The sequence below is a fragment of the Podarcis vaucheri genome (genome assembly GCF_965113315.1).
Source record: "Podarcis vaucheri genome assembly, chromosome: 3".
Lineage (NCBI taxonomy): Eukaryota > Metazoa > Chordata > Lepidosauria > Squamata > Lacertidae > Podarcis > Podarcis vaucheri.
In genome coordinates, this window is record NC_138761.1 from 58,995,643 (window position 1) to 59,021,797 (window position 26,155).

Consider the following 26,155-nt stretch of genomic DNA (forward strand, 5'->3'; position numbering starts at 1 on the left):
CAGACTCTGGGTCCTTGGCTGGTGAACCACCACACCAAACCTTCTAAAACCTGAAAGGCAACATTGGTTTCAAAACTGTCCTGATTCAAGTGAACTTGGTGGAATGCAATTCATGTGCTGTTATCATAATGTGGCTACCCAGATGCATCTATCACAGAAGACTAAAATACACATATTTTATTTTTAACATATCCACACTCTTAAAAAGGCACCAAGCAAAAAAGTTCATTTTTTAATCAGGCCTTTGGTTGATCTGATAGACATCCTATGCATTAATAATAATAATAATAATAATAATAATAATAATAATAATAAATGTGTGGGGGTGTTATTGGGTTGTTGTTTCTAGTTCGATTATATATTTTGTGGTTTTATATTTTGATTTTGTTCTGTGAACTGCCCTGAGACCTCCGTATATAGGGCGGTATATAAATTCAATCAGTCAATCAATCAATCAATCAATAGAAATACAAAAAAACAAATAAGGCAGTTGTTAATATTTTACCTTAGCTGGGATTTTGGCAGGGTGGTTTTCAAGAATTAATCTCTTCAAGTGAAGAATCCAAAGGCGCTTATCTTGCTGTGATTTGGCCTGTTACAAGTTGCAAGAATGCAATGAGTTATAGCTAGACATGAAGGAGTGTAGGTAACACCAGACAATAAATTTAGCAGAGTCAAGGGTTGAGCGTGAAGAAGGCTCTGACTTCTAGTGGATGGGGTAGGGGAGAGATGTGGAATCTGTTGCCATCCCCATCATCTCTAGCCATGCTGCCTGAAGGGGGCCGAGAGTTCAGCAACATCTGTCTTGGCTCCACTACATCCTTCTATGGCCATCAGAATAAAATGCTTTTAGTATATTTCTGAATATTATTCTATGTCTGGTAGCTGACAACAATTTATAAAACCAAATTTAATTATTTAACACAATTGGTAACTAACATGAAAATGATGAGACAGCAAAGCTGAACACCACAGGCTGTAATAGTGCTTTGTGTGTCTGCATGCCCTAGTTTCCTTGTCTTTCCCCCTCTATGAGGTTATCATGTTGCTCCTGTGCAGATTAGTGGTTTGGGCAGGATAAGAATTACTTCTGCATAACCAGTATAACACACTGTGTGGTGCAGGGCAGGCTGGGTTGCTTGTTCCTGGAGAGATCTGCTAGAATGGGAAGCAGGCACTGTTTCTATATATATGTGTATCTATTCACCCACAAAACTCATCCCATTAGTCATTTTATTTTCCAAGTCACAGTAATGTTCATTGACCTCACTATACTTTTCCTAAAATTGACCTGTGGTTTCTTCCTCCAAGAATTAACCAAGATCAGAATTGAGGCATACTGTTCAAAATTCAGTGAAATAAAGGGTTTCAAAAATATTATTATCAGTTTCAGGCAGACATGTCTAATACTTGTCTAATTCTCAAAGTGCAAAGATGAAACAGAAGCTGAGAGCCAAACTAGATGTGCACTTAAATAGGTAGAATGCAGTTACATCTTTTGTTTTTTCCTTCATTAATTACAGGGGCTAGGGAGCCCAGCTGGATGGAAGATCATAGAGATCCTAATGAAAACCATTCCTCTCTCCCAGCCCTAGGAAAAATTCCCCATTGGTGCAACATTTTTAAGTGCATGTCCAGTTTGCCCCTTAGGGTATTAAAAGCAGTTCCTGTTCCCACTGCATGAGTGCATTAATTTGGGATTGTATTGCTCTCTAAAAGGAAGGGGGCAATTGGATAGAATGAGATCATAGGAAATAGGGCCTGGTTTTCCTGCACAAACCTGGAAGTGAAATACTATCTACATGGTGCAAACTTCAGTTACAATACATAGGATACAAATCAGGAAAATTATATCCTTAATAACATGTTTCAGAATGCATTCAGTATGTTATGGCTTTTAAATACCTGAACGGTATGTTGCATCTTGGGATTTTTGTAATGGAAGACACTAAAGCTCAGAGGCTCCTTTGGTATGACTTCCACTAGCATGAGATTGCCACACTGCAACACAGAGAAAGGCTTGTCAGAGGAAGAACTTGTGCACAGAATGGGTATTTATATTTTGGACATTTTGAAATAGACCATTTCCTCTCCTTTGCAGCCCTTGGGCTGCTTGTTCCCTCCTCCTCCTCCTGCAAGTACAAACAGACCTACCAAGATATGAGCTTTGTAGGTGAAAGTCTCTTCCCTCTTCTTCGTAATGAGCAGCAGCTTGTCAAAGAGGAACAGAGTGCGCTCATTTTTGGCTCTCTGGATGCGGAATGTTCCTTCCAAAACCAACTCGCCGTAACTAGCAAGGTCTGGTCCCTTCCAGTTAGTGAGTAAGCTTTGTATCTCCTGAAAAAAGGGAGGAGGGTGGGATAATGAAGCAAGCACTTTAAAAACACAACGCTGGGAAATATCACATGGCAAGTGCTGTGTAATGAAGCCACTATCATGTTCCTCTTCTCTAGTCAACAGTGTGAAAAAGCATTGCTTCTACCTCAGGGATGACTAACCAAGGGCCACATTCTCTGTTGACCTACCTTTCAAGGGCCACACCCTAGCAGTGGGCATGGCCAAAGTGGGCATAACCATTTCACATTTGCTCTCCCTCATACACACATACGCACCACCACACATACAGGAAGAGCTCAGGGCAGCAGAAATGGCAGCAGAACCACCACAGGAATTGTGATGCACAACTGGTCCTTAGACCAGGAGGCAGGCCTCCATGTGGTTTCAGAACCCTAATGCAGCTGATGACCATTTGCATGGATGTGTGTGGATCAGGTCCCCAGACAGAGAGTTTGCCTCTCCTGTTCTACATGAACAGAAATACTACAGCTGTCTCACGGTGCGTTGCGGCATACAGGCATTTGTCATATGATAGGCAAACAGAAATCTATTTCTAAATGTCAGAGTTGGCAGATGTGTATTTTATGACACGCAGCCAATTTGCACTGCACTGTTGTCTGATTATCTTACATGGTCCCCTAGAGAAGATGCATGAGAGAAGGCTGGCACAAGGAGAGTTCTTAGCAAGCCATAAGGTTGGACATTAGAGGGATAGATGGGCCACTATATGGAAAAGAATAGGAAGAAGGGGAGGGTGTTTTATAATGGTGCAAGATGTGAGAAACAACTTATGTGATCAAAGGGTCTTTGAAGTACACAAGAAGTGGAAAGTACTAGCTACTTTTCCAGGCAGCCTGCAATTGTATACTTCCTGTTAACCTACTGTAATATGGTTGCTCTTTGAATTCACATTAGTCCTTGCAGTATCTTTAGTTACATTATCAATGCAAGATGTATGCCTGAAACTCACAAAGCTTAACCACAGCAATGTAAATTATATTCATTAGAGTCTCAGATATCATAGAAGCTCACCCAAATTAAGAGTTGCATTGCTTATGTGAATGGATTCACCTATAGGATTTCTTCAAATAAGCAGAAGTCAATATGACATCTGAACCAATCCACAACTTGGAAATATGCATTTGTGAGATGTTTTAGGCAGTCATAAGCCATGTGAACAAGTTTTTAAGACTACAAATGAATCACTGACCGCAAAGAACCTGGGTGGGTGTACAAGCGAAACTTCATCTTCTGACAGAGAAGGAAGATTTACATTTGGGTTCTGATCTCTCCAAAGAAAGCTTGCAAGCACAATTGTGTCTTTTGTACATTCCACAGACACAGATTTCAGAAGAACCTCTCGAGCACACTTTGAAGGTACTTTCACATGTAACAGATGACACATCTCCCAATATTAATTGGGAGTTGCCATGGTTGAGTGTGATGCTTTAAAATATAGGAAGATCAAATTCAACATATATGAAAATATGTTGTTATTGTTAGCATGCACAGGAAAGCAAAACCATAGCCATTTAGAATGCTGGTGCCCAATCTACATAAACCAAAAACCAGATAGAAAGATAAAAACTACTAATAAGGAAAACTTGTCAACCCACCTGCAGCCTGACAGCATGTTCATGTTTCCTCTTCATGTCGTTAATATGCCACGCCACTCTCTGCATCGTATCTATGGCTTCTAAAACCACATCATAACCTTCAGTGTCCTTGTCAAGGTGGTTTTCTATCTCCTAGTAAATAAGCCAATGAAGAGGGAACTATTTACAACTCCTAGAGGTCTGCAAAAATGTTTTGATGGTAAACTACGGTTAATAATCTGACACTCAGCCCCTCCCAACTGCAGCTCACGTCTTTTGTCTCTACAGCAGAGTTCCCTGGTCTATAAAACATGCAGCACAGAACCCCTTATCCTGCATGCGGGAGATTTTTCTTCAGCCCCATTTTCCCACTGATAGCCACCTCCATTGTATATGTCTCTTTTCCCTTTTTCCAAACCCCTCTTGATTCCAGGATCCTGATAATGTAAAGGCACTGTGTTATACTGGGATGGAGATAGAAAAGTTGGATGAGACTGGCATATCCTCCGCTAACAGCAAGCACATACAATTTGTGACTGATCAAGCCCACCAGATACGTATTGTGGCATACCAGGTGTGTGACATTCTGGCCATTTTTGAAGTCTCCAGCAAGCTGCAAAAAATAGGCGGCTTGCTGAGCCTTTGATGGGCTGCCCTAAATGGCTAGTGGATTGTGTTTGATTTCATGAGCCATAAGTAATATAGGCATCCTTACAGCAACGGCATTACTCTGCTGCGTTATAGTAGCAGCTACATAAGCAGAATTTATTAGCATTCAATAAGAGAAATGAGTCAGTCATTCAATATGCTTTCTTGCCTCTACTTTTGGCTACAGAACCTCAGTTTGATAATTACATCCGAGCATTAGACTTAGGCAGACACTACAAATTAAAATTTCTGGACTCTGAAATGTAGTTACGGGTATAATCTCCTAATTGAAAGCACATGATAACCATTAAAAAGAAACCAGATTTCTGAAAATGTTGTTAAAATCATGGGAAAGAAAGGAAGAGATATGTACTTTCTCTACCACCATGCATGCATGCAAAAAAAGGGGGGAAACCCTTTTTGTTGGGCTTAGATGACTTCATACAGGCCCACCCTCCTCACCAGCTGCCCTTGTCTGGAATTGAAACGGCACTTTTAAACACACCAGCTAGTGCAAGAGCCCCAATGAGCACAGTATGTAAAGATGTACAGGACTGCACTGCACTCTTTTTATGAAAATATGTATAGGTCTGTACTGCATGTTTTCTGAAGAAGCTGCAGCATCAGGGAAGAAGCTGTTTGATGAGCACAGGAGGGGAGAAAAATGGAGAAAGGGGCAGGAAGGGTTGAAAATTCAACATCTGCAGAAGCCTAGCATGTCAGGCTTCTGGTTACAGTACTTCTTTCAGGCATATGCGCTTTCATCAGAAAGTTTGTGCTTGCTTGTTTTTTGACTGCAGCACAAAAGCCTAGCTACACATTATATTATTTGCACTCTTCAGCAGGCCTCCTTCAAACTAGGCACTTTAATTTTGAATAAAGAGCAACTGCAGGGCCCAATGTGAAACACACGGCTGATCTGGACTGCCACCCCATGCCAGGTTCCCATTGACTATCCGAAGAGGAGGCACTTAAAATGACAACGTACGTGCAAAAGAAGGTGATACTTGAGTATCCGCTGAACAGGTTTTAAGAGGTAAGATCCTAAAGGCAGAGAATGTTGTAAAGCTTCTTGTCTCTCTCTGAAAAACTTGGCCAGGGATTTGTTCCTCATGCATTCGGTAAGTACAGCCACTGACCTGTAAAACAAATCAATAAAGCTCTCAGAATTATTATTATTATTATCCTATATTATACAGAATTCCACAGCTTTGGATGCATGATAGGTCCTACAAGTGACTGTCTGCTTAGGATCAACTTCAAGTATTATGCATTTCTTGTGCAAGATAAACAGGAGTGTTATGTGAAGTTTACATGCCACACAAGTAACAAGTCTTAGCATCCTACTTTCAGAATAACTGATTACCATGCAACATAATTAAAATAAGCATACAATCACTTGCTTGCATTTTCTAACGGGCAAGGAAGCATTCATCCTCTTTGCCTTACTAATATAATCCACAAACAGTAAAGCATACCGTTCGGATTAAATGTTAGTCTGAAGCATTAGGGTCACATTCTCTATTCACCACCTTTCAAATGATAAAAGGGAAAGAGCACAAAAATAAGGTAATCCTACCTTGGATAATTGGTGCAATACTGTGTGTATATGTGGAACTCTTCACTCTGAATATAAGGAAAAGGGGGGAAGCTGATTTAGTATACTGATTTTATTACAGCTCCCTAGAAATTCTGAAACCAACACTTATTTGAAAGCACTAAAAAAATCCCAACCTATTACAAAAAAAAAAAATAAATTAAAAAATTACTCTTCCCTATTGATAGGCATGTAGTTCATTAGCTTTATTCCAGTCTGCATGTGAATTGGATTGGAAACTGATTTTTAAGTAAGTTTTTATTGTTGATGCTTTTATTACTTTTTAAATGAAATAAATGTGTGATCAAAAAAGAACCAACAAAGCTGACTTGTGCCAATTTTCCCTGCAGCCATTTCTTATTTGCTACAGGCAAGTATTGGTGCTATACAGAAGCTTATTTGAAAGTGTACATACAATGCCACCATTTGGGGTTTCCCCCCTGTATAATCTTCAGGAATAGGGAACAGGATTTCCCATTCCGCACCTAATGTACTTTTCACTTAGTTCCAAACACAAGGAGCAGCTCCTGAAGACTCAAGAACAAAACAAAAACAGACTAATTCTGTAATTTCAGCAGTTCGTAAGGTCTATTTCATGCAAACCATTTTGCTCTGCACCAACTTCAACATGGGATGCGGATGGTGCTGTGGTCTAAACCAGGCTTCCTTAACCTTGGCCCGCCAGATGTTTTTGGCCTATAACTCCCATGATCCCTAGCTAGCAGGACCAGTGGTCAGGGATGATGGGAACTGTAGTCTCAAAACATCTGGAGGGCCAAGGTTGAGGAAGCCTGGTCTAAAACACTGAGCCTCTTGGGCTTGCCAATCAGAAGGTCGGCAGTTCGAATCCCCATGACCGGTTGAGCTCCCGTTGCTCGGTCCCTGCTCCTGCCAACCTAGCAGTTCAAAAGCACATCAAACTGCAAGTAGATAAATAAGTACTGCTCTGGTGGGAAGGTAAATGGCATTTCCATGCACTGCTCTGGTTTTGCCGGAAGCGGCTTAGTCATGTTGGCCACATGACGCGGAAAAACTGTCTGCGGACAAACGCTGGCTCCCTTGGCATGTAAAGCGAGATGAGTGCCACAACCCCAGAGTTATCTGCGACTGGACTTAAAACTGTCAGGGGTTCTTTACCTTTAACTTCAACATACATTCACATGCAAGTTCTAACATGCAAATAAGATGACTGCAGTTACAGCTAGCCCATTGTCATAGTCACAGCTGAGGGAAAGGGCTGTCATAAATGCAATTTGCTTTACTTATGAGCCTCCAGTTCACACCTTGTTTTGTTTAGTGCAGTAGATACTTGAAGCTGGTCACCTGTTGCTCAGTCTTGTCTTAATTGGGGGATGGTGATAAGGATTTCTGTAGTGTTTCACAGTTTGTGATAAAGTGCATGATAAGTGTGTGGTAAAACATAAGCCATCTGCCTTTTTTCCTTTTAGGATTAGTAAAAACTCCTTATCCTGCTTAAAATGCAATCCAGTGACAATCAACCCAATAATTATGGAAGATTACAGCTGAGCCTCTGCTGATATTTTATCTTTTATTTAAGATGGGAAGACTTACAGCTATCTTCATTGGCATGACACACAATAAGCTTGCATCACAGCCTATGACATGCACACGCTTTTAAAAACAACTCCAGCTATGGTAGAAACCTTCACCTACAAAGAACTAGTAATCAAGTGAAACCACAATCTGCAACAGAGACATTACAGTCTGTAATTCACTGGTGAAATCCAGTCACATTCTAGTTATCACATGTAATGGGGCAGGGGCCTACCAATGGCTTCTCAAATGCAGAATTCAATATTAAAATTATACCCAAACTGTAAATAAGAATTTAAAAAGGAAGAAAGTATGAAAAAGCAGAAAATAGCAGTCTAGCTTACAATAACTGTGCTTAGATTTCATAGTTATTAAATCATAACGTTATGAGTTGGGGGGAGGATAGGCTGTGTGTTGAGACCCTTCTAAGTTCCATCAAACCTGCAGTTCTAGTTTGCATTACTATACTGTGGTACCTCGGGTTACAGATGCTTCAGGTTACAGACGCTTCAGGTTACAGACTCCGCTGACCCAGATATAGTACCTCGAGTTAAGAACTCTGCTTCAGGATGAGAACAGAAATTGCGCAGCAGCGGCAGTGGGAGGCCCCATTAGCTAAAGTGGTACCTCAGGTTAAGAACGAATTAAGTTCTTAACCCAAGGTACCACTGTAATGTATTCCTGAACCTGTAGTAAGATCCTTTGATGTTCAGCAAGAGCTTAGAAACATGGCCAGCAGAGAGCCATAAATACTGTAGACCATGAAAGTGTTAACATCATGCAATACTTAAAACATAGAAATCTGTGTATATTTTATTTTTAGGCGTAAATATATATTTCCAGATGATTCTACTGTGTGAAGTTTAACATGACGAATAAAATCTCTCGTAAAAAAAATTAAAAAGGGGGTGAACAGGAGAGGGGAGGATGCGAAACAGATGCAGCCAGCTCACAACTGCCTTAAACTTTCCCCTTCTGATGACCAGCTGAAAGGACAAAACTGTACTCTTATTTCTGAAGCTAAAAGACATAAAGCCCATGGACCAGAGTCAAAAGTTTGGACATTTGCCTCTCTTAAAGCACAGTACTGTTAGTTCAAATGCCTCAGCCAAACACAGCTGATAAGAATAAAGAATGAAAAAGGATGTTCCAATGACAAAGCCAAGAAAACTAACCGTATCCACATTGAAGAAAATAAGTACAATTCTTCTGAAAGGCAATCATGCATTTGTCACTTGAAACCTGAAGCAAAATCCAGACTGAACTGAAAACATTTACCCTGCAGAGCTTCAAGTTTCAAAACTAACTGGCATTTGTCAGTATATTTGCAACACAGTAAGGAGAGCTCTGGTCAGGGGTCCCTTTACCTTTAAGGAGAGCTCTGGCCAAGTCCCACCACCACCCAAGAAAGTAAACTTCCTGACGTGACTAGGACATAAAGTCTTGAATTACAGTGGTACCTCAGGTTAAGTACTTAATTCGTTCCAGAGCTCTGTTCTTAACCTGAAACTGTTCTTAAGCTGAAGCACCACTTTAGCTACTGGGGCCTCCTGCTGCTGCTGCGCTGCTGGAGCACAATTTCTGTTCTCAACCTGAAGCAAAGTTCTTAACCTGAGTTAGCGGTTAATCTGGGTTAGCGGAGTCTGTAACCTGAAGCGTATGTAACCCAAGGTACCACTGTATGCCAAGACTTAATGCATGGGGAAAAGTAGTTAGAGAGGGGAACTTCCAAGTTTCCTAGACTGTCCTTTCTAACCTAACCCATGCTGACCTTCCTTAGGTGCCAGACTCTTAGGGTTGTTGACCTCAATTCCTACTTTCTACTTCATCCTCACCAGCTGCAATTGTAAACTATGGCATGGCTGAATCAGGTGGAAGAGGCAAGAATAAAAGAAGTGTTACCTATGTGTTTCACAGCTGATGTTGCAACATGGCAGCGTAAAGCAGGACCCCATAAGGACATTAAGTACAGGGTCTAAAATGATGTAGCTGCACCTTGGTCCTGATCAGACCTTGACCTGTTCAGCTTCAGCTAAGGATCACCCTATGTACCTACAGATCATGTCAGGAACCATAGAACTCATTTCACCCAGATGAAATGGAATGCTATTACTATCTATCTATCTATCTATCTATCTATCTATCTATCTAATGTTGAAGGACCCCAGTCAAAGGCGACTATGGAGTTGCGGTACTCATCTCACTCTCAGGACAAGGGAGCCAGCATTTGTCCACAGACAGCTTTCCGGATCATGTGGCCAGCATGACTAAACCGCTTCTGGCACAACGGAACACCATGACGGAAACCAGAGCGGACGGAAACACCATTTACCTTCCTGCCACAGCAATACCTATTTATCTACTTGCAGGGGTGTGCTTTCGAACTGCTAGGTTGGCAGGAGCTGGGACAGAGTAACGGGAGCTCACTCCATCGCGGGGATTCGAACCGCTGACCTTCTGATCAGCAAGCCCTAGGCTCTGTGGTTTAGACCACAGCGCCACTCATGTCCATAATATAAAACATTAGCAGTCATGGTAAAAGAATAAATCCTACACCAAATACAAGAAACGGCTGAGAATAGAATACTGTAGAATACTGGTGACTTCATCCACCATTCTCTGAAGCAGAATGTGGTTTCCAGTCCACATAGCCAGGTTGCAAAGCTGGCACATTGGATAATCAGATATGAATTATAGGAGATGGATAATTATGTGTAGTCTTTGCAAAAAAAAAAGTGTTAACAAAATCACTCAGGCAACTCATTACTCATACCATGGTATACCATATACAGTATACAATAACAGAAATGTACAAGCAGTCCACATGTATTGAGAGAAATTCCCACTCTCCATTGCCACTTCAAGGTTGTGGGGAAGAGGGGCATTAGAGGTATTCCTTTATATGGGAACCTAATTTCTTCCTGTTTACTCAAAAAGGTTTCTTATACCAGATTTTCATAGCAAATGTGAGATTACGTCACACACCACAATAATTTGAATTACTAACAAATACGGCATGCAACTATGAATTTTTTAAAAAAAAATCCTTTTGAGAAATGTGTTCTCAGTCTATTTTATGACAGTTCTAGAGGAAAATATTGAAAATATTAAAGATGATAAATATAGCTTTAGCCCAAAGAGATGAGTCGCATTTGCTTTTCTTCCTTTAAATGTAATAATATACAGGAATTTAGCAAAAGCTGTAATGATCTGAGACACAGATGTACAATTGCACAGCTCTTAATCATTTCAATAAGTCTGTCCTGGTAGTGATCTGTGAGGAAAAAGGAAATGGTCTCAAAATGTTTTCATAGTTCTTGATCTGTTCAGAAATATTTAGGGAGGGAAGGAAATAATATATTTTAATGTCCATAAAAAAATATTTCTTTTAACTTTGAAAAACTTTACTACACAGCTAACTCAGTTGCAGACATTTGGGAACTGACTGAATCATCCTGAGTTTTATATTCAAAGAGGCTGTAATATGCTATAGCTCAGATCAATATCACCTTAGTATTACTCACCTTAGAAACAAAACATTCTGCTATAGCTACAGGATCATTTTCACAGTTTTCCAAATCTTGCAGAAGTTCACTAGTTGAAAGAAAGAAAGAAAGATTGCATTTTTAAAATAAAAATATGGAGAACCACACACTGATATATACCAGCTACAATCAAAATTAGCATTGCACTTGACATAATATTTGAAATAAAGTACCCTGGTTAATATTATGTCTTGCTATAGGGCTAAGTTCTCATTAGTTATTGGGGTTACTAATATTCTAACACTTCCTTTATTCTTACCCTATCAATAAATTATGCAGCATTTGCCTTCGTTTGCCCAACATGCCTTCACCATTTTGCTTGTACTCTTGCCTCTACCACCAGTTCTGTCTTTCATTAAAACACAGCCAGTTCTTTTCTGTACTTTCTGACTACAAGAAAGTGGGAGCATGGAACTTGCGCACCTCCACAGCAGCGGAGGAAGCAGCTCGGGAGCCTGGGGTGGCGCGCCCATAGGGGCAGGGCGAGCCAGTGAGGATGAGGCGCACTGTGGGGCCTCCGGAGTCTGCCTGCCTCCTCCCACTCAGCCGCACTACAGCGCTGAGTGGGCAGTACGGAGCCTGCGTACGCCTAAGCGAGATGTGGGGCTCGGAGAGATGTGGCTAAGGAGAGATGTGTGGCTCGGGCGCACTGCAGGCCCGACGGTGAGTGCCGCCCGGCATTTTGTCCCCCCCCCCAGTGGTGACATCCAGGGCGACTTGCACCCACCGCACCCCCTTCCTCTGCCCCCTGCACCTCCATAGTGTGGCTCTTTTACAAACACCACTATGCACCTTTCTGCATCTCTGTCGCTCTCTTTCACACAGAGATAGTATTGTGTAGCTTAACAAACCTTGAATGGAAGGGGCAACACAAACACGCAGAAGGTGCATGAAGAGCAGCACTAGGGAGGCCTTCCATGCACAAGCAGAGTGATCCATGCACGTAGCACCCATAGTGCTGCTGTATATTACGGGGCCACATGCCTATCTCTCCCTCTCCTACTGAGGAAGGATTCTCTCTCTAGCCACTTTGGTTGCTACTCCCTTCTCAATTATGTACCAAAACCCTTGAATCACAACGAGGAGAAAAAACATAAGTCGTTGCACTGCTTACACTACTTAGGAAAGGTGGAAGAGAGACAGCAAAGTATAAAATGGTTTCTTGCACTAGGCCATATGCTCAAACAACCCTGCCCTGTTGTGTTTATAAGCAGGCTCTCACGTGCGAGCTGTTCTTTTAACTTTTGACACGCTGGTAGCCAAATAGATTTTGACATTAATTGTTGCTGTAAGTGGATGCATGCTTATTTTTAAACAAAACTGAGTGGATAATTAGCAGGGTAAGTTTATAAGCTTTACAGCAGATTTAGAGGCACCAAAGATAATCAGGATTGCCACAGTCTCATTAGTCTGCTGTTGGGGAGGAAATATCAAAAGCATCCATCAGTAACTGAACTTACAGTTACAAACCTGATTCTTTGCATTTGACTTAGCAGGCCCTTTGAGATCAGTGAGGTTGTTGCTACGGAGCAGGCATAGGCTTGCCACAACCAGTACAGACTAACACAGTGCACACAGTTGTGCTTTATCTCCACCCCAACTGCTTTGATTTGACTGTGGAAGAAAGAAGCATATGTCTCTGTGTATCATATTTAGCCTAACCTTCGGCATGTGATCCTAACCATGGTTACTCAGAAATACATTCCACCAACCCCCAGGTAACTGTGAAAACAACCCAGGTGTTATTGTATGCAGGTTGCATACAATGGGCAAGTTGCTGTATATTGGCTAGGAGATGAATGGCAGATTCATCCCAGTGAGACAGGGAATGGCAAGCATTCATACAGCTACACAGCAGCTTATAACGGGGAATGCTGCTTTTGGTTGTAAAATAATGTCAACCAGCAACTCCAGTGAGGAACCTACCTCACATTATGTTCTTTACAAGAGGAGGAAAATGGGTAAATTCTGGGCATTAACTTAAAAGGTCAGTACAGTTGTGCCAAGGGGCATCTTGGCTAGTTATCCTTGATCATCTCATTTGAGGGGGTTTCCGGCATCCCTTCACACTTTGTCTCATTGGCTATGTTCTCGTTCCCACATTTCTTTTAAGTCATGGCCTATTTAATCCCCGTGCTTGGTGCCCACAGCTCTGTACTTCCTGTTCCTGCTTACAATTACCCTTTCCTGAAAGAGTTGCATAGTATTGGGGAGGGGGGCTGTTTGTAAAAATATTATTAGGTCCTTGCATCTCAGTAGGATCAAGACATTACAGAATACAGTGGTGCCCCGCAAGACGAATGCCTGGCAAGACGAAAAACTCGCTAGACGAAAGGGTTTTGCGTTTTTTGAGCTGCTTCGCAAGACGAATTTCCCTATGGGCTTGCTTCGCAAGATGAAAATGTCTTGCAAGTTTGTTTCCTTTTTCTTAACACCGTTAATACACTTGCGACTTGACTTCAAGGAGCAACTCATAGAACGCGGTGTGGTAGCCTTTTTTGAAGACTTTGGTGATTTTTGAAGCTTTTCCAAAACTTTCCCGACACCGTGCTTCGCAAGACGAAAAATTCGCTAGACGAAAAAACTTGCGGAACGAATTAATTTCGTCTTGTGAGGCACCACTGTAGTAAAGGGAGGGAATCCCTCCTTTTCTCCCGGTCCAGGCAGAATGTTAAATTTTACAAATGAAGAATAGCAAGTGGCTTCAAAGAATTAATAATCCAAAGCTGACTGTCATTTTTCAAATGCCCTGACAAGTCTGTGCTGTGCCTAGTGAACTTCAGGCTGCCAAAAACTGAAAAAGAGAGAGAAATGCAGTAAAAAGTGTAGCAGCCAAAACCACTTAGAGGGCCATTCTTTTACATGTCTTTATCTTTTGATTTAAATTTCATGTTTGTATGCATTGCCTGGCACTACTTAGCAAAGGCTTTTCTTGACAAGAAGCCAATAGGTCAAAGTGGAGAAATCGTTCAATATTGCATGTCTGCAGAAATGACTACATAAAATGTTTTTAAAAGGGGCATACATTTAAAAAGAAGGGGCAGAACCCTATGCCGGCCAACTCTTGATGCAAGATAACGGTTATCTATGCCAGCAGCACTTTACACTAAAGCCCATATTAGATCTTTGACCCTGTATTCCATCGCTCTTTAATTACATAAGCTAAATATGAAGATGGAGCACTATTGCAATACAAAGCTACATCGTCAGGTGTTTAATCTCTGGACTAGAAGGGTAGTATTTGTGGGAGAACAAGTGCATGTGTACAACTGAACTGTTTTGGGAACCAACTATGGAGGAATGTGTACTTTTATGCTATCTTCAACTACACCACAAAATCTGACAAAGTAATGACTGGGTATTCAGCTTGTTATCCCCCTGACTCCACGGCATTCATCTGCAAAAGCTAATTAGAGGTAGTTAGAAGGTAATTAGAAAAATATATGGAAGGGTTCTTCTTACCTTCAATGAAAATAAGAAGTGCAGGAAAATTCAAATAAATAAATAAAAAGAAAACCCCCAAAACACCCAAAAGTATGAAGAGGACCTCTCTGATTGAAGCAAAAGCTTCCTGCCTAAAGAACTGGTACAGAAACTCACCAGCAGGTTTTGACAGATTGGTCTTCCCTTGCTCAGGGCTGCTGCCTGTAAGTTGTTCGGGGCTGCTGCCAAAGTGAGGGTAGGCTGCCTTCGACTGACCTTCATTTACAGGGGTTGGAAGCTGAGAGAACTGTTGTGCAGTACTCCTTCCTCCTAGGCCATGTCCAGAAAGTGGTGTTGGAGGATGAGAGTTCGGACCCCTGCAGGGTGCCTCAGGGCTCCGTCTTCTCCCTCATGCTTTTCAACATCTATACGAAGCCACTGAGAGATATCTTCAGGGGATTTGGGCTGGGTGTTCACCAGTATGCGGATGATACCCAGCTCTACCACTCTTTTAAAACATGCTTCAATCCCTACCCATTCATATGCAGGGCTTATTCCAATGGCACTTGTTCCAATGGCAGTGGGAACTCCCACAAATGTCTTGTGCTAGCATTTTTTTTCACAGCACAGAGGTCTGAAGCACCAACCACCCCTACTTTAGTATTACTTTAATATTTAATCTGTTGGGGGGAGTGCACAAATGAACAAAAGCTTTGATTTGTGGTCCCCAGATATATTCCATTTAAGTCCAATATTTACTCACCTGTTGAAATGGTAGATATCTTTTATGTTTCCAAACAAAGCTGATCGTTCCTCCATCCCCAAAGAGAGCTTGGATTGGTCAGTGATACAATCAAGGTAATCCTATGAAATAAATGAAAAGAGTTGTCTTAAACATGTCTGATCTTTTCTTCCCCGGTAAATGGAACTATCTTTAATTGTGGAAGAGGAGTCTGCTCCAGATCAATTTCACTTTATATTACACTAATCCCTTCAGTAGCGCCACACTGAACAGTCCTTCCATTATGGAAAATAACAATACTTATCTGTTCACCAATACCAAAGGAATAAACCCAAAGACTGAATGCTTTGCTGCTCAGACTGTGCATGTTTTTCAAGCTGCAACGTATTCAGATTTCACCCACAGTGACAGCTTAATTATCTCCATTAATTACTCAATAAGGTCAATGACATCTTCCTATATTAAGCAGGGTTTCTTTTAAAAAACAACATAAAGTATCATCACTAAAGCACATGCACTTCATACAGATAAGAGGAGACCTGGAAAAGTATTACCATATTTCAGAGCTATTGAAAAAGCACTTTTAAAACTCTCAAACACAATGCAATATAAATGTCCTGGTTCCCAGTTTATAAAGAACAAGGTCTCTCTTCTTCTGCAGCCCCCACCTGGTATACGAATGAGAAACTGCATGTGCTCGGGAACATATTGCAGAAAAGATTCATTTGCATGCTATTTAGTTGTGGAGGTTACATTTTAGGTCACACAAGCAAGAGAGCTATAAACTAATTGAGGAAGATTTACTTTGAAACAGTGATTTGTAGGTTACCAGCCAGGCCCTTCCAGAACTGCAGTACCAAGAGTGGTTTAACCAACGCTTTTTTTTCCTAAAAAAATGTTTAGGGGTACTCTCATTTTCCTACTCATAATGAAATTCTGCTCCTCAATGAGACCAAACTTAAATTCACAAAATGTTTAGGGGTATGCGTACCCCTGTGTCCCCCCCCCCCAGAAAAAAGCACTGGGTTTAACAATCAGTCCCTCTTCACGAGGATCTCTGGGAATGACAGCTCTAAGAGAGGAATAAGGGTCTCCTAACAGCTGTCAGGACCCATACCCAACTACAGCTCCCATAATTATTTTGGGGAAGCCATGATTGTTTAAAATGGCATCATATTGTTTTAAATCTATGGTGGTAGTGGGGTTTTAGTGTGGAAACTGACTCCATTGAAAAATACTGCTCCGGGAGACTTTGAGTGCCAAAGCTCCCTCATTGGTGTTAGAACTCAAAGTCGTCCTTTGATATTATGATAATCAAATACCTGTGCGAACTAGCATTAAAACTACTGTTTAACACAACAGCAAAAGGCCTAGTGTGCTTCCATAACATTTATAAAGAAACTCTGCAGGAGAAAGGAAAACAATAGACTAAGAGTGAGAACAGCTGGAACCATGTTAACAAAACCCTGACATGATCCTGAGCCTGAGGGTTTAGACAACGTGTGGTGGCATTTTACCAATGGCAACACAACATTCCATAGCACCGAATTCAAGGGATTCTGGGAAATGTCAGCTACACCATGAGGATCTTGTTATATAGTAACTGAATTCCAAAACCCACATGAGAGAATCAGATAAAAACAAAAGGGAAACTTATTTGAGAAAAATCACTGGGCATGTTCACAATAGGTTTACTTTTCTAAATAATTTGATCGTTTAAACAAACAAGCAAAACAAAATATTGCAGCAGCAAGAACAGCACATAAAGATGAACATGAGTTCTTAATGAGTTCTGTCCACATATAAGCAGGTTTTGACTTCCAGCACAGAAGAGCATCATCTAACCAAAATGCAATTTTATATCTACACACCGGGGGCTTTACAACAAGGAAGCTCCATGACATTAAACATTCTGGCATACATGATCTACACCTCTACATTCCATTCCACCCAGCCTCCATTAACTTATGACCTCATCATTAAATCTGTTCTCTTAAAATATGTTTGTGCATTAAGTCATTATAACAATGTCCCGGGGGCTTCCCAAAACTGTGTGTGACCTTTTGTTTTCACTCACAGTCTCCCTTGGAACAGAGACTTAAGAGGCTTCATGAAGCAGAAAGGATTGCTCCTTACACACACACTCTGCAACCTGGGTCAAAAGGGTGGAAAAAATGAGTACAAAACAGGAAAAGCTCATTCCCAGTTGTAATTTCTAACACATATTTCAATAGAATGAGATGTAACAAACTGAGCCTGCCCTAACAACAACTACAGACCCACAGTAACCAGCTTTTAAAAAGCGACAAAAACTTACATAGAAACCTTACTACTTTAAAGTGGTTCATAATTTGCTTTTGTAAGAGCAAATGTTGTTTGATGTGAAAAAGAACAAAAGCGGAGGTAGCTAATGATCCAAGTAATGTTTTCCTATCATTTCTGTCCCTTGGCGAGGCTGGTGAATGCTAATGTGAGTTAGAGTCCAACAATTGTGGGAGGGCACTACTTTGACTAAACCACACTAAAATATCATGAGAATACAGATGCCTATATTGCAATGATACTGAAACACACAATATATTGTAATACATAATATCTGTATTGCCAAAGTACCTGATGATTGCTTTATAAACAGACTAGTCATCTGTTGGATATTTGGCACAACCATCAATAGTTTTGGACAAGTATTTGTAAGTGAAATTACTGAACTAGTCTACCTAAATTCTGATTCCTGCCCCCCCAGACTTCTGGCATCTGGTTAGCCACAAGATAATGTCACCATATAATACTACAAAATAATCTTAAGAGAACTATAAAAACTTTACATTGCACAATAAAGACTGGGCAGGAAATGGGTAAAAAAATAAATAACTGCATCAAAAAGGTTAAAGGAGAGTGTGTTATTTCTTTTAACAGAACTTCAATACAGTGGTACCTCGGGTTAAGTACTTAATTCGTTCCTGAGGTCCGTACTTAACCTGAAACTGTTCTTAACCTGAAGCACCATTTTAGCTAATGGGGCCTCCTGCTGCTGCCGTGCCACTGCTGTGTGATTTCTGTTCTCATCCTGAAGCAAAGTTCTTAACCTGAAGCACTATTTCTGGGTTAGCGGAGTCTGTAACCTGAAGCGTATGTAAGCTGAAGTGTATGTAACCCGAGGTACCACTGTATCCCCTTTCCTCAGCCTGCAGTTCACATCACATGATACAGAGCTACTCGTGAGGCCCTCTGGATGTTTCCCTACCAAACAGCTGATTAGAAGGGCTCCCTGTGCATCTTTCAGGTACGTCTGGGGAACAGGATTGAATAGTACACCTGTGCACAGGTCCACATATCTGTGTGCTTTGCAGAGAGATGCAACTTATACCCTATTGGCAGGGAAAACTTATTTAGCCCAAGGGCCATAGTCCCTTCTGGGCTTTTTCACTGGCTAGGTTCAATTCTAATCCTTCTAACCTCCTTTGGGGTAGGTTTGCAGGTATGGCAGAAGGAAATAGGATCTGCCCATGTGATGCCCACCTGGTAGAAACTCTAGCTCACATGGCCCTTAAATGTAAAATGTATGAAGATCTCCGCCAACAATTTTTAGACCATCTATGTATTCCAACATGGAAACCAGAGACAGGGTTTATATGCTTCTTATTACAGGGGAGAGACCAGGAGCTCACCAAGACAGTAGCCAAGTTCCCCTATTTGATTTTCTGTCACCGAAGTACGCTACAGGATCCTGCCCTTGCTGGAGACCCATAAAGATGAAATAGATTGCTCGCCTCTTCTTCCCTTTGGCAAATGACTGTACTGTTGAAATGGTGACGAGATCGCACTGGCCTATTTTTTTTTAATGTTTGTATGTGATGCCAATAAAGGTTTGATGATGATATTCCCTTCTGGACAACTTTCTGAGGGCCACATGTCAGTGGTAGGGCAGAGGCAAAAGGCAGAGAATTTAATGTAAATGTTACCTTCGTACAGTAGGCTAGTTTCTACCCACCCACCCCTCTCCATTCTCTATCCAAGTAAGCAAACAGTTCATCAGAGTTCATGGACAAATTCCAGCCAAGCAAAAGCACTTAAGGAGTATATAATGCAGAGGTGGTGAGCAATGTACATGGAAGGGTCTACAAGTCATAACCACTTTTTCAGCTGGCAGGGGCTGAAAAAAAGTTGTTGGAAAACTCTTAGCAGGCAGTAGGTTGTGAGGGTTGTGATAAGAGTGTGACAAGAGAAGGAACAAGTCAACTTTCTCATGATCATGAAGTGTAATACAGCAGATGGAACCAAAACAACAACAACAACCCAGTCCCCAGAGATGCATCGTTGCATCATGTTATGCCTGGTCATTTAATAGCTCTGCAAACTCAACCTGGAAACAGAAATGTCATTTAGAAATAAACTTGATCTCTCAGTGAGTCTCTGAAGGAAAATGATCAAAGCTATGCAACAAAGATTCTGGGGGGTTTTTCTGTTTAAGGATTCTTTGACCCTTTAAGGTCAAACAAAACTGCAGCAGCAAACAATGTCCCAGCAGCTGCAAGCATATGAAGCCATAATAAAAAGGCTGGAAACTCCCTAATCACATAGCTGGCAACCGTCATAATGAAATGGTCTATGAATCTTTATTAAAGCTATCAGAGCCAAGTCTTATTGTCTCCCTGAAATTACAGCAAAACATTCACTGCTCCTTTCTGGAGAAGAAAAAGGAGAAATGTTATCTTTTTTGTGTTTTATTTTATTTTTTGGGGGAAGCACAGGTGTTTTGCCCTTTTTTCTGTGTGTGAGGGGGAGTGTCTTAGCATCACTAGTTTTGAAATGGGTATTTCTTAGTTTCTTAGATTGTCAAATATGTTCCCTGGGCATCAAAAGGTTAGGGACCTCTGTTCTATAGCCGAAGCAGCATGATAAACATGGGAATGTCTAAGTTCATAGATGTAAGCCCCAGATGTAGGAAAGGTTTGGGCATATACTGTGGGGAAGCATAATATAAGACATACAAAAAAAAAAATCAATGTGAGAAAAGGACTGTGGCTTTCCCATGCTATTTTCTCAGCCATGTAATAGTGAGGACATCAGATCATTTACTATTCATAGCACTGAGAAGAAAGCCTGTTAAAAGATTACTGTGTCTCACACATCAACAAAGCTGTATCAACAAAGACACTTCAGCCACAGAAACAGAATATGGGAATTAACTAGATTATTAACACATTTATCACTTGCTATATAAACAGTGCTTACCTGAACTGAGAAACAGGTTTAGCAAGAGGCAATAGATGGGCAATTTTGATCACTTTCTCAGACATGGAAACAAAAACAATTCTTTGTTTTTCAATATCTATGTATATATAAAATAGTCCAAGAGTGGGCTTCGTTTAAGCATTTTTGGAAGACTATAGATTAAAAGCCTTTTCCTGCTCTATGAAAAAATATGCAGGGTTACAAAAGATCAGGCTTTATTTCTATACAGCTAGCCTTTTCCCTCAGCATTTCAAAGTTTCAAATTTAAATAAAGCATGTTATAAGAGCAAAAAAAGACCATTTCCTTGTGAGATGCTAATGTCAGGAGGCAGAGAACTGAAGCAACACATACTTGCAAATAAAGTGTTATCCTAGGCTAGTTTTGCTAGAAAAACCCCTTAAAATAATGCTTATCACTACAGATATTTTTGAAACGGCTGTGCAGTCACACCAATATAAATCAATAGCCATGATCAGGACAGCTTAATCGGGTTCAAATCAAATACACTTGAAATAACCAAACTAACAAATTGAATTTCAATAGGGACAAATGTAAGTTTCTACACATAGGCAGGAAGAACCAGCTGCACAAATATAAGATGGGGGACACCTGGCTTGTCAGTAGTACAGTCATACCTCATGTTGTGTCCGCTTCAGGTTGCGTGTTTTTGTCTTGTGTCCCGTGGCAACCCAGAAGTTCACGCATGCGCAGAAGCGCCAAATTGCACCACACACCTTGCGCAGACGTGGCGCTTTGAGTTGTGGGATTTTCATGTTACGGACGGGCCTCTGGAATGGATCCACTGTACATGTGAAAAGGATCTAGGGGTCTTATTTGACCACAAGTTTAAAATGCATCAACAGTGTATTGCAGCAGCAAACAAAAACTACTTAATGCTATTCCAGGCTGCAATCGGATCCCAGCCGCAAAACGAGGTACAACTGTATTAATGACCTTTTCAATCATAAAAAAAAGAACAGTACTGAATCGCTTCCACCTACTTTCCAAGGTGATTTCGTAAATTTAAGGAGGTGATGGGAATCCACAAAACCAATTCATCTAGAATACACAACAACCCTAATGTCACATTTGTCATTGGCCTCATTATTTCATGTTACTCTAACAAGAAATATAGCTCTGCATGTTGCAAAACTATGCTATCCCATCTATAAAATCTATTAAACCATAGTTTACTACCTACAGAGAAGAAAAACCATGCTTCTTGACCCAGTCCAGACTTCCCTATCCACTTGAAAGGTTCAAAACATAACCATAACAATGTCAGATACCCCAGGTATTATATGTGGAAAAAAGGAAAAGATCTCTTGAATTTAACCCATGGGGATACTCTTTGGAAAGCATTCCTGCCAAGGTATCCTACTGTGGATGAACCTCAGTCCAGGGCAAGCTGGGTCACTACACTAACCAAGAGCAATACATTTTGGAAGTCAGATTTTGTATTTTGCAATGGTAATTCATAAGGAGGTCTCCATAATGTATTCTAGACCCTTCTAGGGACATCCTGCACAGGCTTATCAAGAAGAAAACAGTTGTGCAAAATGGCTAGTTGACAATTCTACAAGCAGCAACCTGCTTACAATAAGATAAAATAATTAGAACACTACTGCCACCAAACTTACACTCTGTTTATTTATGTTTCTCTAAAGCAGCAGCATCATTTAGTTTTGTTACAGGAATAATTTCGGGGGTGGGGGTGGGGGGCTAACCAGTTGTCCCGTATATTGCATTTAACATTCTCTTCCCTTCCTTCCTAATAAAAGAACCAGAGATTTCCAAAAGCTGAAACAGATTAACTCTCACCCTTTTTTATCTATTTTGATTTGCTTACACAATAGTGCTTGCTAGTCAGCCAACCAACCGTTTGGTTGAGTGATCCATTCATTGCTAACAAGAGCAGCAAGTACAATAGTGTTAATCTTCTGGGGCAATTCTATAGCTCAATACAGCTAGGAGTGCCAGCAAACTGTCTTTTCCACTCAGAAAGTGTATAAAAAAGATTAAGGGGAGCATTCATTTATATTACTGAAGAATTACGTACCAATTTGTGTTGTGGCATCCCACCCAGCTGTTGAAATCAGCTTTGAGCTATTACAGGCAACTTTGAAATATTCTCCAATGGTCAGGATTAAGAAACTGGCATAGTTACTTTTGACTATTGGTGTACATCCGGGCTGTGTGTGTGTGTGAGTGACAAAGATCCAGTTTTGCTGAGTTTCTGCCAACCAAGGCAGAAACAGAAAAACACCGAAGATCTGGAATGATGCAGCCATCTCCTTCCCAGTGGTGCTTGACCTGGAGCAAAACTCCAAGCGCATCCTCTGCCCAGACCAGCAACCTATTCACATCAACATAATCACAGCTACAGAAGAAGACTGAGCAGTAACATTTCATTGGAACACAACTTGTAATGATGTCTAAGAATCATATGCTCATCAATGTTAATCATCACTAACACTTCAAGGGCATACAGCCAATGCAGGATTAAACCCTGTTCTCCTGCCCATTGGCTGACATCACTGTGCGGAAACAACATGGTAGGCCAAGGTTGACTGACAGTCTGGTGTTTCCTCACTCCTGCACTAGCAGGTTATGCCCCATTCAGTCACTGCTACTCTGCATTGTGGGGAGCCTGCAGTATTTAAAGCCCTGCATGAGCAAGGAGTACTCCATGAGTATAGCAGGGTCCTTGCTGAAGACCCTCACCCTCTAACATGTGGAAGGTGGCTTGGTTGGGTGGCAGGGACACCTCAGAGTGTCCCGGGGGCGAATGAGTACATTCACTCTCTCCCTCATCATAGGTAAAGGTAAAGGGACCCCTGACCATTAGGTCCAGTTGGGGCCGACTCTGGGGTTGCAGCGCTCATCTTGTTTTATTGGCCGAGGGAGCCAGCGTTTGTACGCAGACAGCTTCCGGGTCATGTGGCCAGCATGACTAAGATGCTTCTGGCAAACCAGAGCAGCACACGGAAACACGGTTTACCTTCCCGCCGGAGCGGTACCTATTTATCTACTTGCACTTTGATGTGCTTTCGAACTGCTAGGTTGGCAGGAGCAGGGACCGAGCAACAGGAGCTCACCCCATTGTGGGGATTCGAACCGCCGACCTTCTTATCAGCAAGTCCTAGGCTCTGTGGTTTAACCCACAGCGCCACCCGCGTCCCAACTCCCTCATCATAGCACCCCTTTAATGCTTGAATAGGGCTATGGCAGAAATTGCTAACCTGGGGCTCTCCCAAACATTGCTGGGATCCAGCTCCCATCAGCCCCAGCCAGGATGGTTAGGAACAAAGGGAGCTGCCAGCAGCTTCTAAGATTAGCCACCCCTAAGCCATGAGCTCACCAAATTTTGAAACCAGGTTCTGAAACAGTTCAAAATCTTGGTTAAGAATGAATGGGGTTCGTCTTAATTTTTCTAAGCTGTCTTAAAAACAACACCACACAATTCATGGAGCACAGGGCAAATGAAACACCTGAGTCTAGCAGTGCTAGAGGATATACCTATCAATCTGTGTTTGCTTCTCTGTCCTACAGATTTCATATAACCTTGTCAGCAAATATTTTTTAAGGCTCAACTGCCCTCGAAAAACAGTAATGCCTACCTCTGCATATGTTGTAATGGACCTGTGGCTTCGAAGGGCATAATTATTCAAGTGTGCACCTAGTCTTTCGAGCTGCGTATACGTTCAAAGAGAAAATGTGAGTTGGGAGACTGGATTCTGTGGCCACAATAGCAGTCCTTCCTTTTCCAGGTGATATGAAATACTTTAATCACACCATGGAGAATGCCATCTTACTTCTAATTAGCTACTAGATGATTATACCACTTGTCATACAGCTAAGCATGTTCATGACTGCCTTCCCAGGAGGCCAAAGTGAAGGTAAAGCCTCTAACATTTTAGCTGCTTCTGACAAAGTCAAGCCGATTGCCACAGGGCAGACATTGCCCTGCATTTTTGCTTGCTCTAGAGACTACTTTCTGGGATAAAGCATGCTGCATGGGCAAAGTAAATTCCTAAGAACGATAACTGACCCCAAATATGAGGCAGCATTCAAAAAAAGGGAGTAGAGTTGTACTCTTTTAGGAAGGCAGAGGGAAAGAAGCCCCAAGACGAGAGGAAGCGTGTAGTGAAACCGCCGTTAATACTGGCAACCATGTAAGGCACTACCTACAAGCCACATTTACTAAAACTCCTCAGCAGGGGCTCAGCTAACAGCTAGAAAGCAAGAATGTGCAATGTTTTTTGAGACATGGCCTTTTAAAAGCCATGTGGTGTCTTCAGCATCAGTAACTGAGGAACGTTTCAAAAATCTCAGCACATGTACAAAAGCCTGAGACACTATATTCTTCTCAGTCTTTATCTGAGCATGCTTATTGCTACTCCAGTTCTTAACTACTCCTCAAAAATAAGAAGGGGCAGAAAAGGGATACCACCAAAAGGTGTATTTAATTCTCATGGAGATCTGTAATAAACCAGGTCTAAAATTATGACTCTTCCTTTATGCCAAATATGTTCCTACCTTCCATTAGAATCTCAAGAAAATATAGTTTTAGAGTGAATTGAGAGTCACTACTAAGTAGACAGCTAGCGAGAAATGCATCTACCATCACATAAATTAATCTTAGCAGAAAGCACTAAAATTGCGGGAGGAATTGGTGATATCGTTTAGGACACAGAAGGTCACCAATTCAAGCTTCACGTGCCTCTTTCCTTTTGCAGCCTCTCCACTGTTTAAAAAGAGACAGAAGGGGGACTGAAAGGTTAAAGTGGGAAGGAGAGAGCAAAGCCAAATTGTGAGCCCTGAAGCATACAGACCCCCTGTAATTCAAACATGTCTAAGCTGCCCTAAGCCTTGATGAACTGCTGCAGGATGTTTTGTCTCCTGCATGCTGCAACACTGCCAGAAGGGCATCAAAACGAGCAGAATTTCCCATAATTTGGATAAAGCGGCATCTTCCAGCAATAGTAGTGCCTGTGAGCCTCCCTCTCCACTGGCAGAGAAGCATTGTACCCCTTCCCAAGGCTACTCGGGAAGGAAATGTAAGATTGCAGCTTAAACCAAATATAGCATTATTTCAAAAAAAAAAAAAAAAAAAATCCTCCAATATCCAGTACTGGAGGTCACCAATGTTATCTCTTAACATGTACTCATGTTTCCAACTGAAAAACTGGCAGTTATTTTATGCTCTATAAGTTAGTAAACACTGTTTTTATTGTGAAAATAAGAAGATTTGAAAACTGGGTTAGCAGCTGTATTGAAATTTCTAAACGCTATTCAGATCTATGCAGGACAAGTATGTTGGACATAAGAATTGCTTGCTTTAGCAGTTTTATTTCATTCTTGTTTAAGAACCTTTAAAATGCCTTCCATATAGATGGTTTTTACTATAAACCAGCAGTTAAAGAACTTAATGCAACTGTGCAGGAAAAGACTTGTTTCTGGGGATTAATTTTTTTT

At 41.3% G+C, this 26,155-nt stretch overlaps 1 protein-coding gene across 5 annotated transcripts in view; it reads right to left on the minus strand.

Annotated features, from left to right (window-relative positions):
* The window catches only part of PLEKHG1 (pleckstrin homology and RhoGEF domain containing G1), a 101,258-nt gene that overhangs the window by 11,530 nt on the left and 63,573 nt on the right, over positions 1-26,155 (minus strand). For all 5 annotated transcript variants that reach the window (XM_082215193.1, XM_082215194.1, XM_082215195.1 and 2 more), the window contains 8 exons: positions 15,463-15,563; positions 11,256-11,325; positions 6,160-6,206; positions 5,569-5,719; positions 3,954-4,085; positions 2,155-2,337; positions 1,906-2,001; positions 506-592 (listed from right to left, as the gene is read on the minus strand). In XM_082215193.1, coding sequence (XP_082071319.1) covers positions 506-592; positions 1,906-2,001; positions 2,155-2,337; positions 3,954-4,085; positions 5,569-5,719; positions 6,160-6,206; positions 11,256-11,325; positions 15,463-15,563 — 867 coding nt within the window. The remainder of the gene's footprint in view (positions 1-505; positions 593-1,905; positions 2,002-2,154; positions 2,338-3,953; positions 4,086-5,568; positions 5,720-6,159; positions 6,207-11,255; positions 11,326-15,462; positions 15,564-26,155) is intronic.